General features: G+C 46.1%; 2 protein-coding genes across 3 annotated transcripts in view; one reads left to right on the forward strand and one right to left on the reverse strand.

Annotated features, from left to right (window-relative positions):
* Nucleotides 1–278: 278 nt before the first annotated feature.
* ITGB1BP1 (integrin subunit beta 1 binding protein 1) lies at nt 279–15,473 on the reverse strand. Of its 2 annotated transcripts, XM_061154791.1 has the most exons (8): nt 15,343–15,473; nt 9,285–9,395; nt 8,222–8,323; nt 5,322–5,400; nt 3,877–4,013; nt 1,949–2,041; nt 1,038–1,187; nt 279–535 (listed from the first exon to the last, which is right to left on the reverse strand). In XM_061154791.1, the coding sequence occupies exons 3-8, from the start codon at nt 8,291–8,293 to the stop codon at nt 464–466; spliced, it is 603 nt and encodes a 200-aa protein (XP_061010774.1). In that variant the 5' UTR covers nt 8,294–8,323; nt 9,285–9,395; nt 15,343–15,473; the 3' UTR covers nt 279–463. The 2 variants fall into 2 exon arrangements, with proteins under 2 accessions (XP_061010774.1, XP_061010775.1); XM_061154792.1 differs by lacking the exon at nt 9,285–9,395 and having other exon boundaries at nt 15,343–15,453.
* Nucleotides 15,474–15,589: 116 nt separating this feature from the next.
* Nucleotides 15,590–20,010, forward strand: part of CPSF3 (cleavage and polyadenylation specific factor 3) — a 34,708-nt gene continuing 30,287 nt past the window's right edge. The window contains exon 1 of the mRNA XM_061154789.1: nt 15,590–15,784. Within this exon, the coding sequence (XP_061010772.1) occupies nt 15,735–15,784 (50 nt within the window). The 5' untranslated portion in view covers nt 15,590–15,734. The remainder of the gene's footprint in view (nt 15,785–20,010) is intronic.

A 20,010-nucleotide genomic window follows, 5' to 3' on the forward strand; every position in this document is an offset into this window, starting at 1 on the left:
TGAGTTGACAGCATCACTGTTTCAAACCAGCATGATTCGTGGGTCCCTGGACCAGACCTCTGCCTGATTAGAGCTCCGAGCTGGTGAGACTGCATCGCCAGCCAATGCTGAAGGACAGATGGACTGGGTCTTCCTCAGAAAGTTCTCCATGTTCCTTACTCACCTAGGGTGCTTCTGTGACACATAAAAGTTATCAGGCTTATTTGTGTCTAAAAGCGACAAATGACGTTGCTCTTTTAGTCCCAGTAGGTAGGTAACTTCAATGAGTTAATTCGCTGTTAAATAAGACACATTTTACTAGAAAAACAAATGACTGGTATTTTATACACTGCATTTTCTTCAGAAAATCGAGAGCAAAAGATTGCTCATATTTCCGTAACAGTTCAACACTGCAGACTGGAAACAGAAACTATTGAGAAAACAGCTGAATTTGCACATGAAGCTTACTTCCCCCTTGCAGAATTCAAGGTTTCTCAGAAGTCAATACAGAGTCGAAAGCAGTGGATAAAACTTTGCAGATTGCTTGTGCTTGTTCCTACATTAAGTGAAAAGATACAATAAAAGAATTAGTAAGTCTGTTCCCCAACTAGATCAGACCCTCCTAACGCCTGTCCTAAACCTACACACCGCCAGTGTGGGGACGTCCAGGACACGGCCTGCCTGGGTCACCACTTCCTGGGCCCCTTCAGTAACTGCACGCGGTAACACAGGACCGCAGCCATTGGGAGGGACCCTCACGAGTCAGGACCACGAGGTGCAGGAAAGCGGGGCTGCCCGTGGAGGACACCCCCCTTCCGCTCACCTGCTTTGCATTCACTCATGAGGCACGAGTGCTGCTTCTGGGCTAACAGCTCACAGCCTGCAGTAGGCTGGTCCGCTGGCTGACCTGCCGTCTGGTACACGCATTCCCCTGTTATGCCAGGTATCAGACAACGTGGCAGACAGCATCTCTTCTGCCTTTGAAAAATCTAAATAATCTGGTTTTACTACTTGGTTTGATGAATGAGACCTGTAACCAAAGAGACTGAAAACCTTACCAGGCTGTTGCACTGGTAAACCCACAGGCTGTATTCTTGGTTGCTCGCATCTGTGGTCTTCAGAGCCAGTAAACTCTTTCCTGCCCCAAGACCATCGTCGTAACACACCATCCGGATGATTAAATACAGAGCGTGCCGATGCAGAACGTCCTGCAGAGGTCAGGGGAAGAAGGACCATGCTATTTCTTCACATGTCCACATTTTCCAGGGCAGAATTTACCGTGAGGCTTTAAACAGAACATACCCATCCATGGATCTATCTGGCTCAACGCAGTTTTTACAGGTTTTTCACCAAAAGGGACCTTCCGGTGAACTCGGTTAGGGGCCAGTTTGCCTTTAGAATCATGCCTTCCTATGTAAGTTCTAGGAAGACTGAGACAATCTAAATTCACGGCCCTGTTTTCTATACCCAGCTGACAGCTGCTCTGAATTGGTGTGGGGTCCTAAGCTGAAAATGCAGGACAGACCAGCCGTGGGTGTGGGGTGTTGGGGGGCTTGGACCCTGTGCTTTGCTAAACTGCTTCAGTTGTGTCTGACTCTTTGAGACCCTACAGACTACAGCCAGGCTCCTCTGTCCATGGAAGTCTCCTGGCAAGAGTACTGGAGCGGGTTGCCAAGCCTTCCTCCAAGGGATCTTCCCGACCCAGGGATCAAACCCTCGTGTCTTACATCTCCTGTATTGGCAGGTGGGTTCTTGGCCACTAGCACCACCTGGGAGGCCCTGGCTTGGGCCCGACACAGAAGCAAAAGCCTCTAATCATTTACCCTAGGAAACTGGTCACTTTCAAGGCCAGCTGCCAGGAATGACGAAAAACCAACCACTCTGCAAACAGGGGCAGATCTAACTACAAAAAGGCCATTCCTGGTCTGAACTCCCCAAACCCATTTTCTCCTTTAATTAAATTACTTACATACTGATCTGATGTGGACACTTTTATACCGTACTTGGAAACTCCCATAATAAATTCTTCCTCCAGTGGAACGAAGGGCAACTTTCCATCTTGCTTTAAAGTAAAAATAAATTACATTTAAAAATGTTTCATTCTTGATTCTGATTAGTCAGTTTTAGCATCTGGCCATCGCAAACCCAAACCCTTTAAAGAATGTGGGGGCACAGCCCTCTTCTCTCCAAAGAGGCATAAGAAATACCCCTCACTTTTTTTTTTTTTCCAGTAAGAAGTCCACAAATTTGACCAGAACTCAGATCCATGTGCCTCATGGTTCTTGTTTGCAAACTGACACTCCTCACAGATACCAGTGGGGCTTATATATTTACACTAGAAAAATGTAAGGCTCCTTATTCAAAGTTTACTGTAAAGTCAGCACGTTAAATAATAGGAAACACACTGTAGGAACCATTCTCAACAGGTTTATATCCTACCCAGGTGTCAGTATGTCTGGCTATCCCAGTGTCCCAGGGCTGTGGGCGAATAAACACAGCTTGACAAATGGTTTTTTGGCTCTTGAAAACATCCATCAGTATTTTGAACTCTTCAGAAACAAGGAGGACAGCAGATAATGCCTGATGGTTTTCCTAGCAGATTATCACATTTTATCTGCTTAGTGTACCTGACTTGTCTTCTCTAAAATAAAAACGATACTGTCAACCATCAGCAGATGTTCCACACGGTCAACGTTTTTGTGGAACCGTTTGCCTGCACTGAAGAAATTATAGTCATGAGCGGTGTCCACCTACCCTAGTTCTTGGGTCCTCACATGCAGGCTTACCCTCATGCCTATCAGCTCACACAGGGTAAAGCAACTCCAAGAATCCATGCAATGCTACAGTTGTGGAGTTCTGACAAGCCCAAGTTTACAGTGCTGTGAGAGACAGCAGCCCCTGTCGGTGTGAAAATAATCCTAGCATACTTGTGGGGGGCGGGGGGAGCATTATTAGAAAACTTTCAGGAGACTATTAGTTGTTGCTTGCACGATGTTGGAATGACTGTATAGATTCCAAAGTAAAATGCTGGGATAATCGTGTTAGTTGCCTCGTCAATGGCGGATTAGACTGGCTGATTTCTTCTCAGACAGAGGAGACTTTCTTCAGGAGGACATGAAACGGCATATGAAACAAGCTCACCTCCATGCGTTAAGAGACCACATGATCTTAAAAGTGACCAACACTCTACAAATTTGGTGAGGAACCTTCCCATTGCAGTAATATCCCTTTGTTCATGAACACAAAGATGGGCAGTTCCATCTTCTAGAGACTCGGGGAGCAACTGACTGTGGACAGTGTTCAGGCTTCCAGCTCATTCACTCCCTTCACTGATAAAGAGTACCGACCTCACAATACATTATGCACAAACCTTACACCTTTGTCTTCATTTTCACTCTAAATTTTCCTTCGTGATGAATTTATTCTTTTATTTTCTCGACCGGGATATATTTTCAAATCCTACCTCACCTCAATCGTTATTGGAGACAGGGTATGAATAGAGAGAGATGGGAGTTCAACACCATGAATGAGATTGCTCATTTGAATAACTGAAAATAGTTTCATGGAGCCACAGTTAAGATTTGCTGGAGTGTTCTAAAGCTAAGCCTGTGGTGTGCACTCACTCACTGCGCTCAGCTCCCCGTTTAAACAAAGAGATGTCCTCAGTCAGCCCCAGAAAGAGTAAAAAACCACCGTTTGAAGGAAGGAACCAAGTCCCTGTGTTCCTCTGTGACTCAGTCCCGGGGTCCCTCCTCTGACCACAGCGCTCAGTGACATCTTAACAGTGATAAAAGCCTGGCTTCAGGAGAAGCAGTGAAGAGACTGGAAGAGTGTCATCTCTCTCCAAAGCCACAAATTCACCCCAGAATCTGAGAAAATAGAACTTTTTTTTTTTACCTGAGCAACATCTATATAATTTATCAGGTCCAGTGGCCCTTCGAGACTTTTCCCCTCTGAGATTTTCAGTTTCTCAATGGCACCAACATACTTTATTCGAAATTCTGCACAGGTGTCTGAATTGTTGTTGCTTTGTCCTAAAGGTAAAAGAAAAATCGTAAGACTACAAAAGAAACAGCTACATTACAGGGTATCTTTAACCCCTCCCCATACAGGAAATCAACTATCATTAGAACTAAACCTTTAATAAAAAATTAAAAATTTTTAAATGCAAACTTTTTGATGCAATGGGAAAGAACTTGAATTTTCACTAACGTTTTCCTCAGTGACTCACAATGTACTAAATATGTAAGATCTCAGTAGGAATAAATTAAGTATTAATAGCCTTCACTTCTTCAAAAAGAAAACTAAAATGTCAACTTGACAATGATTGAGCACCTTTATAATGCATATGACATTTGATTATTTTTTTGGTTTCTTCTCCCACTTTCCCATGGGAACTTTTTCTTTCCTGATTCAGGAAACCTGGTCTCTCTCTCCCATTCAGCCAGAAAAGACCAGGCTTTCTTTCCCCCAGTGTAGATGGAGTAATGCCAAACAGAACCAGATGGTAACAGGTGAAGAACTCCATGTGCCATAAAGGCCAGCCAGTACAAGGTACCACAAAGGATTTACGACATCTGACATAGTAAGGCAATACTATGTGGTCACTCTTAGATCATGTTTATGTAATACAAAGATGCCCACATTTTTAATATTTCAAAGCGTCTGGAAGTAAAGACAATAGACCTTATGCTACCATGTCCCCTCTTCCACCTCTCCTACTCCCACCACCTTGCATGGACTCAGTTGTTTGTGATCCCAAAAGTAGAAGGATTTTGTAAAACAAAATGAATGTAGTTGGTTTCCAATTAGACATCAGCTAACAGGTGGGTCGGAAGCCACCTTTGATTTCTAGAGAGATACTCCTTTTAGGAGGCTGCATAAATGTTTCCAAGGGCCAGTGACAGATCCCTGCTTATAACCGTGTGCTCCTGATGTTAACCAGCTGGTACATCTCTGGGTACAAGGCTCCCTAGTCTTTTTAATCAGCAGGACATTGTCCTACCCCCTGCGAACAATGTAACTCCAAAATAATTTGCCCTCCGCCAGCCCACTTCTTAACAAAGCTATTCTAATACTTCTAAACTGTCACCACCATGTAGCCACACATAATTTTGCTCCACAACCATTAACAAGCAGTTTGCTCCCGTGGCTTTCACCACCCATTCCTCACTGCAACCCACCTTCTACCAGATCCTGGACCATTTCTGAACTCTTGTCAAAAATGACAGAGCAGAGAAAGAAAACCCCAAATAATCAAGAACTCCTTGTCCACTCTGGTAAAACCATGTGAACTTCAGTTAAAAGCCCGAGATGATAAATGATCCCACCTCTGTCCATACCTGAGCTCTTGGTGGAATCGGTGTCAAGGCTTGCCACAGTGCTGGACCGTGAGAGCCCCCCAAGGCTGGAGTCTACAGACTGAGAAATAACAATCAAACAAACAAACACAAACATTTTAAACATAATTAGAAGCACTATTTTCTTTCAAATTCTCTACCAAACATTCAAATGACTTATTTACTATCACTGAATTAACACATATAAAATCAGGTCAGTTATTCATGCAGATCAACTATGACAGATTCTTTTGAAGACAAATTCCATAGCAAACTTAAAAAAAACATAATCCCAACTGCTCTTCCCATAACACAAGTCTGGGATCAACACTTTTTAAAATTAAAGCCATTGCCTTTATAGCCTCATAAGATAGTTGATATTTACATCGTATTGAGACTTGAGATTTCACATTGCATGTGAAAATCTATACTTCACTTTCATATTATTTCCACAGAACCCAAGAAGAACTCTGTGCAGAATGCAGGCAGGGAGTGCTCTCCTGTTTAGTAAATGAGTGGAGAGATGCAGAGCGGTGAAGTGATTTGCCCAAGGTTACGTCTAGTCACCCCAGACTTCAACCCCACGTCTCCTGACCCTCACCCCAGTATCACAACGCCTCCAACTACTACCTGGCCCCAGCAGGTAAACACAGGTGAAGCGGCAGACCAGAGAATAACTGTGATGTGAATTACAAAGAAAAACCAATGAAACTGTTCAGCAAAATTCAAAGAATCATACGTGTCAATGTAGTTTGTTCTACAGTATCATACTCTCAGTATGCTTAATTTTTTAGAAATAACAGTAAAAACCTTTGATTAAAAAAATAATAATGACTTTTTGGGAATTCCCTGGTGGGCCAGGGGTTAGGACTCAGCACTTTTACCGCTGGGGCCAAGATTTGATCCCTGGTTGGGGAACTAAGATCCCGCAAGCTGCATGGCTCGGCCAAAAAGAAAAAAAAAAATCACTTTTTTATACTTCAAATCAAATTAAATTTTAAAAGTGCAGTCAAATTTTTAGGTGTTTAAGAAGTGAATCAAAATCAATGTAAAAATGTATCAAGTCTTCAGTTTTATTTCTTCTCTTTCTTAATAATTGCATTTCTGGGAATCTCAAACAAGAGCACAGCTATGTGCACAGAAAGGGTCATCATCACGTTGAGTTTCCCCTGTGGGTCAGCTGGTAAAGAATCCACCTGCAATGCGGGAGACCTCAGTTCGATCCCTGCATTGGGAAGATTCCCCTGGAGAAGAGAAAGGCTATCCCTCCAGTATTCTGGCCTGGTCGCAGAATCAGACACGACTGAGCGACTTTCACTTTCAAATAAGAGCTGTATGCACAGAGACGGTCATCATCATGTTTGTGTGGTTCTGACAACCTGGAAGAAACCTGAATATTCAAACAGTGAAGGAAGGGGACCTGGAATTAAGATGCTGTTACAGAGTCAGGCTGCCTTCTGGGAAGGGAGTAACAGAATGAGCTTTTGTGCTTCCAGTTACCCCCGCACACAGGAGAAGGCCAGAACCTAGCGACCCCCTGAGCAAGGAGGAAGGGAAGGGAGAAACTGGCCTATTTCCCTTGGTTCTGAATGACAAGAGCAGAAGCTTACTTCATCCTAGAGCACATGTCTAACGGACACAGGCCTGCAGAGAAGCCACACCAGACTCCCCGTGATTTGGGGCAACACCTCACTCCAGGGCATGGGTCTTCCTGCACCCCCCTGGACCCCCACCCTGCCGGGCCAGCAGGTCCTTGAGCAATCGGCACACGAGCTCTGGTCCAACCTGGCCATCAGCAGGTCCATGCATCTCCCCTTCTCCATTTTCTGATCTAGAAAACAGCAAACTGGGCCCAGTTCAAGCCTGCGGGCCTCACGCTGAGGTAACAGCGGGGTGGTTCTTGACGAAATTCAGGAGTTTAGACGCCTTAAAGAAAAACTTAGTCACCCCATTCCCAGACTGCACAGGACTCTGAAAATGTCAGGTTTCTGTTGGCTACACGCTGAGAGCTCAGCCCTCCCGCCGGATGGAAATTCCTGCAGGGCAGTGGTGTCGTGTCCCTCCCTGAGTGTGCTATCCTCACCCAGGGCGCTGCCCACAGGCTGGGGAGAGGCACCTCCTGGAGGTGCTGGGCCCTGGGCTCCTCTCCTGCCCCCTGCCTCGCCCAGTCCAGGTTCTGGGCACAGACACCTTTCACAGCTGGGAGCTCACAAGGGTGAAGGATGATTTTAAAAAGGCTTTCGAGTCCTGGGGGCTTCCCTGGTGGCTCAGATGGTAAAGCATCCGCCTGCGATGCAGGAGACCCAGGTTCAATCCCTGGGTCGGGAAGATCCCCTGGAGAAGGAAATGGCAACCCACTCCAGTATGCCCTGAAGAATTCCCTGGACGGAGGAGCCTGGAAGGCTACAGTCCATGGAGTTGCAAAGAGTTGGATACAACTGAGCGACTTCAGTTTCAGTTTTCTAGTCCTAGTCCAGTGGGCCCAGTGGGTCAGGACTCGGGACTCTGAGTACCCCGCACACTCAAATCAGCACATCTGCCTCACTCTCCAACTCACTCCCCGTCGTGGACACAGAATTATAATGACACACACACACCTCAAGCCCTAGAATTCAAGACATCCAGTTCTTTGACTGCCTGTCAATTTCCTTGACCAGTGTTTCAGTGAGACCTCTCACAGGTCCCAATTCATCTACATTAGTGGATTTAAGGACATCAGAAAAATCTACCAAAACAAAATAAAATTAAATCAAACAGGATGTATCTTGTGCAAAAAAAAAAAAATGTAAAATCCCCAGTTTGAAGAACATCACAGGTCTGCAATGCTTAGTACCTTTCACGCACCATTGCTCAGAAGAAACAGTTCTCACTGTTTTGGCCGCGGCCTCCACTCCACCACCTACCTTGCTCTTGGTACTGATTTCACTGCTCTGGGAACTGCTACTGCTGTGGCGCTTTTTGCCTTTCCGAAACATCTTCCACCATAGCTTGATCCACAGGCTCCTCTGTAAGAGCAAGCATTGTTTAGATATATGGAGAGAAGCAACTTTAAATCTCTTTACACATAATAGGAATAAAATTAAATAATAACCACCAATTCCTCCCAGTTCCGTGGTATACTCCTTTTCCTTAAAACATAAATATTCCCTGCCAACCCACAAAATTTGGATACTATTTCATTCTTATTCTTTTCTTGAATCACAAAGTTTTAACCCAGTGAACCTGAAAGGTAGGAACCTTTTTGTCGTCTCTAGAAGTATGAAAAGCACCAATCAGAAGTACCAGACACCTGTCATCTAGTCCTCAACATAGTCAAGTGCCTGCCTTCTCTTTAATCAAGCCCAGACGTTAGTAAAATATGTGACATACTAGTTTATCAACCAAGATTCTGAGATCAGTTACCGTCTCCGCTTCCTGTACTGTAAACAGCAGGGCCAAGAACTGAAAGCACTGATGCCTCTGGGGTTTGGTGCATTTTTCTTGAAGTCGCAAACTATGTTTAGGGAAAGGCAGACATGACGATAATGTCAGGGGCTACCTCTCGCCTCATTCCAGTAAGGCCAGGAAGGAGGTGACCTAAATATTCCAGAGTCAACCTTATGTAGATCTTTAATGAACTATTTCTCCTTGACCATTTCACAGGAGCAAGCATATTATACTTGAACAATGATGAACTGGCCAGAGAAATGTTTCATAGTTCAAGTGCTTTCACACTGTCTCACTTAATCCTCACAGCATCTGGAGACACCCAGAGTCTGCTCCAAGTGTTCTCTGAGGGTCTGTCTGCTGCTGTATCCTGCTGGGCTCTGACCCAACCCCCAAAGGGGTTCACAGAAGGGAGGTTAGAATCCACGTTTCACAGATGAGGGAACTGTCACCCATCTTTCAGGAGAATGTGTGAATTCGAGAAACTAACAAATGTTTACTAAAGACTGATTCTACAGACGGAAAAAGGGGTCTGCTTACTGCAGAATCGAATGCTATTCTACCGTCTTCAAAGGTTCCACAGATAGCAGTCTGCAAAGATAGCTTCCTTTCACTCTGACATGGTCAGCTCTTGACAGAAAAACAGGGTACCTGATGAAGGAAAAGAATGAATAAATCAGTGAATGTCCCTCTCCAATGAACAGTTTCTCCCAGTGAATCTGGAGATACTCCCCTCTCTGCCCCCACCACCAAGTCCACTCACAAGCATCTGACCCTAGACTTGACTCCTGAGCCCAAGCATTTTGATCAGCCCCATCATCCAATTTATTTCTATATATTTGCTTCATTTGTGGAGTAGCAAGAACACCCAACTCATTCATTCATTCTTTCCTCAGTGGCCAGCGAGCACCTACCAGCTGCTGGGACTACACCAGTGAATAAGACAGATAAAGTCTCTGACCTCAGGGAACCTATTTTTTTTATTTATTTTTAATCAATTTCATTTTTTTCTGTGTGGGACCTTAGTTTCCCCATCAGGAATCAACCCTGTGCCTCCTTGCACTGGAAGCATGGAGCCCTAACCCCTGGACCACCGGGGAAGTCTGGGGAGCTCATTTTTACAGGGAGTAGCCAGACCAACGTGAAAACCAAGTATCAAACACATTATTTGGAAATAATAATTGCTCTAAGGGGAACTAAAGCAAGTTAAGCAGATAGCGAACAAAGGAAGGGGTGACTCTTTGAGACAGAAAAAAAGATGTTCTGAGGAGGTGAGAGCTAAGACCTGAGAGAAGCAGGAGCGGACACGACGTGGAGGAGAAGCACCGTGAGTGGAGGACATGGCAAGTGCACAGGTCCTGAGGGATGCCATTTGACGTGAGGACCAGTGAGACGCCAGGGAGACTAAGAACGGGAGGCGGAGGGACAGAGGCAGGCGAGACAGAGTCACAGAACACCTCGCAGGCCACAACAGAAGTTGGGGTTTATTCTGGGTTTCACAGGAAGACTCTGGAAGGTTTCAAAGAGCAGTCGGGTGGTACGATCAGATTTCTGTTTTAGAAACATGACTGGCTGCTGGGCAGGGAACTAGCTACAGAGAGAACCTAAGAGTAAAAAGAGGGAGACTACTGAGAAAGCTTTGGTGGGTGACTTGTTGGATAACTTTGTTGCCGACAAGAGCTTCCCCATTGCAGGATACTTTTCTGTCAGAGAAGGCAAAAGCGCCTTATTCCAAAGGCTGCCCAAAACTGGGTTACCCTAGCAGCATAAAGGACCATAATCTGATGGATTAAAATGTTGTTGTATAGCACATTTGAGAACATTTCAAGTCTCTCTATATATACCAATTTTAATGATTTTTAAAAGTTTGATAGTATTATTATGGATTCCCAAAGCATCCATTCAAACCCCTAGAATACTAGAATGATTTGAAAGTCACTACATTATAAGGCCTTGGCAACTCCTTAAGACTTTCTTTTTTCATCATTAGTCTAGGAACTGTAGGGGGAAAGCACTTATGAAAGCCTTTGATATCTGCCACTATTTTGATGCATGTTCTTAATTAAGCAAATCATTCTTGTCTCTGAATTATTCATGCATAAAAATAAGGCCAAAGATACTGCCACTTGGATGTTGCACAGACTCATCAAAGGCAGAAATGCCTAAAGCAGAACCCGTCTTCCCCTCCACACCTGCTCCTCTCCCTTTCAGTAAATTACATTATTTCTGGTAGAAAGTGGGAAACCACCAACCTGTCACTGTCCTCCCGCCCCACATCCAGTTAAACCCAAGACGCACTGATTTTACCATCTGTAGATTATACCATTCATGAATCAAACAGGGCCTGCATTGTTCTAGACTATGGTTACATAGAAATACTTTTTCATTATCTGATGAAAGTGATAGATCCTTAACTCATAAAAAATGCAAAAAGTCTGGAACGCAATTTAAGGAATTCACCAGCCTCCAGGAGACATTTCAAGGGAGAGGGACCCTGCCTGTCCTGAGACAGGTTGGGTCCTGGGACCCTTTGCTGCAATGCCTGCACCTGGACAAATGCCTCCTTGAGCAACAAAATATGAAGAAACTATATGGAACTAAAAATAACTGTGTGCATGCATGCACAAATGTCTTGGAGGAAAAGCTATGACAAACCTAGACAGCATATTAAAGAGCCGAGAAATGGCTTTGCAGACAAAGGTCCATATAGTCAAAGCTCTGATTTTTCCAGTAGTCATGTACAGATGTGACAGTTAGATCATAAAGAATGCTGAGTGCCGAAGAATTGATGCTTTTGAATTGTGGTACTGGAGAAGACTCTTGAGAATCTCCTGGACAGCAAAGAAATCAAACCAGTCAATCCTAAAGGGGATCAAACCTGAATATTCACTGGAAGGACTGATGTTGAAACTCCAATACTTTAGTAATCTGATGCAAAGAGCTGACTCATTGGAAAAGACTGATACTAGGAAAGATCGAAGGCAAAAGGAGAAGGGAGCAGCAGAGGATGAAGACACTAAGATAGTATCACTGACTCAACGGACATGAATCTGAGCAAATTCTGAGAGATAATGGAGGACAGGAAGCCTAGAGTGCTGCAGTCCACGGGGTCACAAAGAGTAGAACACAATTTAGCAACTCAATAACAACAACACACGTGCAGTTGGGGCAAATTCTGGACAAGACACAAAAAGACCAAAAACCCAAGTGCCGCTTCTGAAGAGCAAAAACAGGGTACTGCGCATGCCTCCTGCACTCACCACCACCAAGTTCAGTTCAGTTGATCAGATGTGTCCGACTTTTTGCAACCCCATGGACTGCAGCACGCCAGGCTTTCCTGTCCACCTCCAACTCCTGGAGCTTGCTCAAACTCATGTCCATCGAATTGGTGATGCCATCCAACCATCTCATTCTCTGCGTCCCTTTCTCCTACTGCCTGAAATCTTTCCCAGCATCAGGGTCTTTTCAAATAAGTCAGTTCTTCGCATCAGGTGGCCAAAGTATTGGAGTTTCAACTTCAAAATCAGTCCTTCCAAGGAGCAAGCGTCTTTTAATTTCATGGCTGCAGTCACCTTCTGCAGTGATTTTGAAGCCCAAGCAGAGAAAGTCTGCCGCTGTTTCCACTGTTTCCCCATCTACTGGCCATGAAGTGATGGGGCTGGACGCCATGATCTTTGTTTTTTGAATGTTGAGTTTTAAGCCAGCTTTTTCACTCTCCTCTTTCATTTCCATCAAGAGGCTTTTAAGTTCCTCTTCACTTTCTGCCATAAGGGTGGTGTCATCTGCATATCTGAAGTTACTGATATTTCTCCTGGCAATCTTGATTCCTGCTTGTGCTTCATCCAGCCGGCATTTCACATTATGTACTCTGCATAGAAGTTAAATAAGCAAGATGACAATAAGCAAGGAGTACCTTGACGTACTCCTTTCCCAATTTGGAACCAGTCTGTTGTTCCACAGCTGGTTCTAACTTTTGCTTCTTGACCTGCATACAGATTTATCAGGAGGCAGATAAGGTGGTCTGGTATTCCTAACTCTTTAAGAGTTTTCCACAGTTTGTTGTGACCCACAGTCAAAGGCTTTGCAGTAGTCAATAAAGCAGATGTTTTTCTGGAACTCTCGTTTTTTTGATGATCCAATGGATGTTGGCAATTTGACCACCACCAAAGGGGTGGGTAAAACACCTAAAGCCACCCCTCCTGCCTGACCCCTAGACACACCCCTACTCTCTGGCCAACCTTTGCCTGAATTTCTTGACTGGCCTCTTATCAATTTCTATTGATTAGGGAAGGCTAAGACCACTGGTTGGTATCAGTCCCAGCTGGACTTCTTGCCATTTCAAATCTATCACCAAGCTCCAGCTAAAATGATTTATTTAAAACTCAAGTCAGATGCTATGTAACCAATTTAAAATCTTTCACTGGCTCCTCAAAGTTAAAGCCTGAAGTCACCAGGACAAGCACAGTTGGTCCTGCATGACCTGGCTCACTTCGACCTCTCCAGTCTCCTCTTCCACAATCAGCTTCACAATCACTTAATATGTAAAGAATGGCACAGCTGCCTGAGGTTCTCAGCATGCATTATGCTCCCTGTTTCCACACGTTGCTCCTGCTGTTCCCTCTGCCTACAATACCCTTTCACCTTCTACTTGATCGCTAACTTCGGTCACCTGTCAAGACTCAGTTCAGACTTCTCTTCTAGAAAGCCTCCAAGTTGGGCTAAGGGATGGTCCTCCACATCTTGATTTTAGCATGAGTCGGCTACTGCCCACTTGTAATTATCTCAGAACTGTGAGTGCATCAAAGACCAGGGCTAGGTCATCTCTGTATACCCGATGCCTGGCACAGCCTGTCAGAGGCCATGCTAGCCAACTAGAGAACTTTGTTGTGAGATAATACCCAGATGACAAGTTCCACATACTGAATACCTACCATTTGCTGTCCTGGGCTAAGCGTCATATACATATATATAGAGAGGTATCTACATGTATACGTATGAGTGTGTGTGTTTCCCTGGTGGCTCAGCAGTAAAGAATCCTCCCTCCAATGCAGGAGCCTGGGGATAGATCCCTGGGTGGGGAAGATTCCCCGGAGAAAGCAATGGCAACCCACTCCAGTATTCTTACCTGGGAAATTCCATGGACAGAGGAGCCTGGAGGGCTAACAGTCCGTACTCAGTAGCTTAGTCATGTCTGACTCTTTGTGATCCCAAGGACTGTAGCCTGCCTGGTGCCTCCATCCATGGGATTCTCCAGGTAAGAATACTGGAGTGGGTTGCCATGTCCTTCTCCAGGGGATCTTCCCCACCCAGGGATCGAACCGCTGTCTCTTACATCTTATGCATTGGCAGGCAGGCTCTTTATCACTAGTACCACCTGGGAAGCCCAAAGTCCATAGGGTCGCAACAGAGTCAGACACTACCAAGAGACTAAAAAACAACAAAAAATGCTATATATGTGTGTGTGTGTGTATATATATGTCCTTATGCTGTATATACAGTACCTCTGACCCTCTCTAATGACCAGCAAGGTTGCAATATTACAGCCCCTTTCAAATGAGGCAGCCAAAGCTCTAAGTTTATTAAGCAGCTTGCCCAAGGCCACAAGGCTAATAATCAGTTCGGTTCAGTCGCTTAGTCGTGTCTGACTCTTTATGACCCCATGGACTGCAGCACACCAGGTCTCCCTGTCCATCACCAACTCCTGAAGCTTGCTCAAACTCATGTCCATCACGTCGGTGATGCCATTCAACCACCTCATCCTCTGTTGTCCCCTTCTCCTCTCGCCTTCAATCTTTCCCGGCATCAGGGTCTTTTCCAATGAGTCAGTTCTTCGCATCAGGTGACCAAAGGATTGGAGTTTCAGCTTCAACATCAGTCCTTCCAATGAATATTCAGGACTGATATCCTTTAGGATGGACTGGTTGGATCTCCTTGTAGTCCAAGGGACTCTCAAAAGTCTTCTCCACAGTTCAAAAGCAACAATTCTTCCGCACTCATATTTCCTTACGGTCCAACTCTCACACGATTGAGGCCAAATCGGGAACCTCGGCAGAGCTGCCGCCAAAGCTCCCCGCAGACCCCACCCAGCTCCCCAGGTATTCGTCGCCGTCGTGAGCGCCTGCCACGTGCTGGTGCGCTGGACAGTCAGACACGGCCCCAGCCCCGCCCCGCTGCGGGGAAAACTCCAGCGCGCGGAGAAACCGACAGGATCCGGCACAAAAAAAGACGGCCGCCCTTCGTCGCCATGAGCTCAGATCAGGGCCGGGCGCGGGGAACAGCGCCGCGGCTGCTCGCACCCCTTCGCCTTCCGACAGGACCCAGCCAGACGCCACATCCGTCGTCACCGGGGCCGCAGTCCCACCCCAGACAGGGATCGGCCCAGGGCCCTGCCTCCACGGGCAGGCCCAGGCCCGCTGCGCGGCTCCCGCCGCCCGCCTGGCGCTGCCCTCCGGGCCGGGGGCCCGGGGCAGGCGGGTCCCTGCGGAGATTGCGGCACCACCCATCCGCCCCGCGCGGCTGCCCTCCCCGCCGGCGCCACCCTCGGGGCAAGCGTTCCTGACCACGCTCGGCCTGAGCGCGGCGACTGCCGGGCTCTCACCTCCGCGCCGTCCGCGCTCAGGCGTCAGACACCCACCGCCCGGGCAGCCGGAGGAGCCCCGGAGGCTCCTCCGGTTCTAATTCCAGCGCCAGCTCTTCCGGGCCCCTGAACCCCGCCCACCTGGGCCCGCCCCCCGAAGCCTCGCGCAGGCGCAGTCCGGACCCCGCCCCAGGTCCCGGGAAGCCTGGGCGGGGAGGAGCCTTCCAAGTTGGGTTCTGCGACAGGAAGTCGGAGGGAGGATCCTAGTGTCTCGGGCGCCGAGATGCCGGAAGTTGTGCTCTCGTGGGATGGAGCGGGGGTGGCTCTTCCGTCTTAGGGTCTCTGTGTCTTTTCTTCTAGTTTAGAAAGACTCCTGCGACCTGTTGTTCTTCATTCCCTTTTGGACTTCTGAGATGTCCGCGATTCCTGCAGAGGAGAGTGACCAGCTGCTGATCCGACCCCTGTAAGGGACCTGAGAGGGACTGAAGCTGTGACTGTGAGGCGAGGAGGGGAACCCGATGGTTGGCCTCAGTAGCCCCCTGCCCCAGGCCCGCTTGCCTCGGCAGCCTGCTCCTGGCTCGCAGCTGCGGGCAAGGCCTCTGCGGCTGCAGCGGTTTGAAGAACTGTGAATCGGAAGGGGCCTGCTAGGTTGAATAGGATTTTGCTTTTTCTTCAGTTTCAAGGGAGGATAGGATGTTGGGTTTGGGGGCCGAGGGGGTGGAAAAAGGGCCTATGGTGGGATCGCAGGGCGCTTTCGTATACGCCCAAGAGGGGCGACTCATGAGGGAACCAAGGATGCTCCGGATAGCAGGGTGAGATGATAACTTGGATAAGGCAGTGACAGAGCGAGGAAGAACTAAACTTGTGCCTTATTAACCTCCAGGACTCATATTTGCCGAAATGTGAAAGGGGAAATACATTAGGGAACTTGTGAGTTCCATTCAGAGCTCAAACTCTCCTGGAATAGGGAACGTAGGAAGTGGGAGAGATGAAAAGGCAGAAATGTTAGGACAATATCTCAGCCGTTGATTGACCGTGAGAGGGCTTGTCTTTAATTGGAAATGGCCTTCTGTCAGAGAAGCACCTTATGGACCTGGAATGCTGCTTAGAGAAATGAGAACTTGCCTAACTGTGCAGTTTGAATTCACAAACATGTTTATTGTTAGACATGAGTTAGCACCAAGTGAACACGTGCATTTTTCCAAAGGTAGAAAGTATCTCCTTCACTTGTTCATTCAATAACTCCTTGAGCACCTACTGGGGATGGAACACAAGTTTGCCCGCCGCTCACTTCACACCTGTCGTCTCTTCTTGTGTTCAGCAAACTCTGAGCGAGTGTCAAGCAGCACACTAGGCACTAGGGATACAAATAAGACGGGGCTGAGTTAACTGAATTCACCCTTTTGATGGGAATTGCAGTGCCAAATGAAAAGTGCTGGAGAGAGAGTTTGGAATAACCGCAGCCAATTGCTTTGGAGTCAGACCTGAAATCCAGTCCAATCCAGTCCACAGCTCAGTGAGTTGTGACCACTGTAAGAGGACACACAGGCATTGCACTAAGGCCCTGAGAGTGTGCAGAGTGGGCTTCCAGTGAGAAGACAGTGCCATCCTGCGCCCTGGAAATCAGGACACTGAGCTGAGTCCTAGAGATTGACTAGAAATCAAAGATAGCCAAAGCATGGGGGCAGGGATGTTGCAGGCTGAGGAAGTGGCACATGTGAAAATGAGAGGTCTCTCTGTGGCCAGTCTCCCTATGGGTGCAGCTAAAAGATAGCAGATGAGATGGTAGAGGCTCTCAGAGTCCAGCTTATGAAGGACCTTGGATACATACATACCAAGGATTTGGAGTCTTTATTGCCAGTTATAGGGAGCCAAGGAAGGGTCTTAAGCAAGGATGGGATGTGGTGGAAATTATGCTTTAGGAAGATCAAAGATGCCTCTGGCAGCAGTGGCACAGATGAATTAAAGGTGTAATAAGGGACTTCCCTGGTAGTCCAGGGGTTAAGACTCTGAGCTGTCACTGTGGGGGATGCAGGTTTGATCCCTGGTCAGGGAACTAAGATCCCTCATGCCACGTGGTATGGCCAAAAAAAAAAAAAAGGTGGATCAAGTGGAGAGAATCCAGTAGGATGAGATCGAAACAAACCAAGGGATAAGCAATGAGATCTTGAAATGAGTGAAATGAGCAGCAGTGGGTTGGAAAGAGAGCCCTGAGAGAGTAAAGAAGTGAAAGCTTTAGAGCTTTGTCAGTGATCAGATACGTTAGAAGAGGCAGATGTTGGAAGGGAAGGCAGGGCAGAGAGGAGAGTTAGGATAACTCCAGTTCCCAGGTAGGATAATTGGTAAGTGGTGGTGCTACTCCAGGAGTACCTGAGATGGGGTAGGTCTGGAATAAATTTGGGAGTTTTAAATTCTTTTATAACAGCCTTATTGAGATTGAAATCACATCAGCACACTCATTTAAAGTGTACAGTTAAACAGTTTTTAATCTATACAGAGTTTTATAATTATCACCACTGTCTAATCCAGGACATTTTCATCATTCCGGAAAGAAACCCTGTATCATTGCCCTCCAACCTGCCCAGTCCTCAGCCACCGTTAATCTTTCTGTCTCTGCAGATTACCCTGTTGTGGACATTTCATATAAATGGGTTGCAACATGTAATCTTTTGAAACTGGCTTCTTTAATTTAATGTAATGTTCCCAAGTTTCCCAATTTGGGAGTTTTTACTCATTCAGTAAGTTTTTCTTGAGATTTCTTGCATGTCAGACACTTTGCTGTATAGCAGTGAATGAAATAGACGTCTATGCTATTATGGAGCTTTCACTTTAATAGTGAGAAATAAGCCATAAATAAGTAGATATAATGACATCATGTAGTAATAAGTGTTACGATAGAGTGGTCTGAAGAGCAAATGAGGTGACATTTGAACTGAGACCCAAATGATACACAGGAGCCAATTATGTCAATATCAGGGCAGAGTGTTCCAGAAAGAAGAGGACTAGGGACTTGAAGTGCAGAACTTGTTTGGCATATTTGAATATTAGGCACCTGTGAGATGTCCCAGGAGAGAGACCAAAACCAGGTGACTGTTAGAGGTCTGGGGTTCAGGAGAACAAATATCTGTATTTGGACTACAAATAGAGAATTGGAAGTCCTCAATGTGTTAAAGATGTGAGGATGAAGATCAGAAAGACTGAGAAAGGAGCCAAGGAGAGAACCCTTGAAATAACAGCTTTTGAAAGATGGGTAGAGGCAGCTGCATGAAGGAAACTAAGGAGGAAACCAGCAGGACAGGATGAGAGCATGACGTCAAAGAAACCAGGCTCAGAGAGGGATGGAACAGGACAGATGACGTGCTGCCTGGAGAAGAGTGAGATAGAAACTGAGAAGGGCTCTTTGCACTTAGCAACACAGAGCTGTTTTTCAGGGAGAGTTTCAGAGGGATGGTTGGTAAAAAGCCAGAATTCAATGTATGCAACCTTTAGTAAGCAGACAGGGAGACTAGAGATTAGAATTAAGGGATTTTCATCTGGGGACAAGGATGACTGGCATGTTTAAATGCAGATGTCAAAGAGGATAACAAGGGGAAAGCCAATGATGTAGCAGGGGTCAGTACCTCAGCGGAAGGGAGGGAGAAGGCAGAGTGTAGAACCATGGTGAAAAGGTTAACCTTACAGAGAGAGATCTGTTCTCTGTTCCAGGAGAAGTGGAAGAGGAGAAGGATGTGAGTGCATTGGCAAGTTGAGGGAACCGATAAACTCAGTAATTTTTTGATACAGACAGCCCATGACTCAAGTAGGATAGAGCATGGGAAAATTTAGGAAAGGGGAGAAAGTTTAAAATAGTTACTATACCAACAACTGTAGGAAAAACTGCACCAAAAACTGGAGGGACACTCTAAGAGGGAGCACAGAGGGCCAGTTAAAGTGGCAGGCCAGGGGCTCATGGTAGCTCTGTGGTTGTCTGATTTTCTTTGTCTGCATCCTGCTCTGAAGTAGGATCTCGGTCTGAGGATGCATCCATCTCATGTCAGTCCTGGAGCCTATCTGTTCTTGGAGCCAGGGTCCTGGTATTAGGCCTTTCCATATGCTAGGTGCTTATCTACACTGCTTGGCAAATAGAAACTGCTTGAGGGAGTTCCTTGGCAGTCCAGTGGCTAAGACAGTGCTTTCACTGCTGAAGTCCTAGGTTCAATCCCTGGTCAGGGAACTAAGATCCCACACGCCCCACAGTGCAGCCAAAAAACGGCTTGATGTTAAATAAGTGGGTGAATCATAAGCTACAATGGTTGGGATAAGGCATCAAAGAAGGCGAGGGGTTAGACTGGTGAGGCTTAAAGCCTTGTGATAATTGGAAAGAAAGGCTGTTTGTTCTGAAGAAAGGAAATTTGTTTTAAGTGAAATAACAAAGTAGAAAGAAAAAGGAATGAGATTCACATGTATGAATAAGTATTTAAGCCATTTGGTAAATGTGTATTATCATCTTAAAATGAAAGAATTTTTAACTGCTTATGGGTTTTTACTTAAGTGCTGATTCTAAAAGTCTAGTTAAATCATCTGAGTCACTACTAGTTTACATTTTAAATACATCATCATTTTAACCCTAACATTCAGAAGGCTAGATTTAACCTTTGGTCCTCTCAGTCTGACCTCTCAGAGGCCACTTTCCATTTTTTTCCCACATTG

The sequence above is a fragment of the Dama dama genome, chromosome 11, assembly GCF_033118175.1.
Source record: "Dama dama isolate Ldn47 chromosome 11, ASM3311817v1, whole genome shotgun sequence".
In the NCBI taxonomy this organism is placed as follows: domain Eukaryota; kingdom Metazoa; phylum Chordata; class Mammalia; order Artiodactyla; family Cervidae; genus Dama; species Dama dama.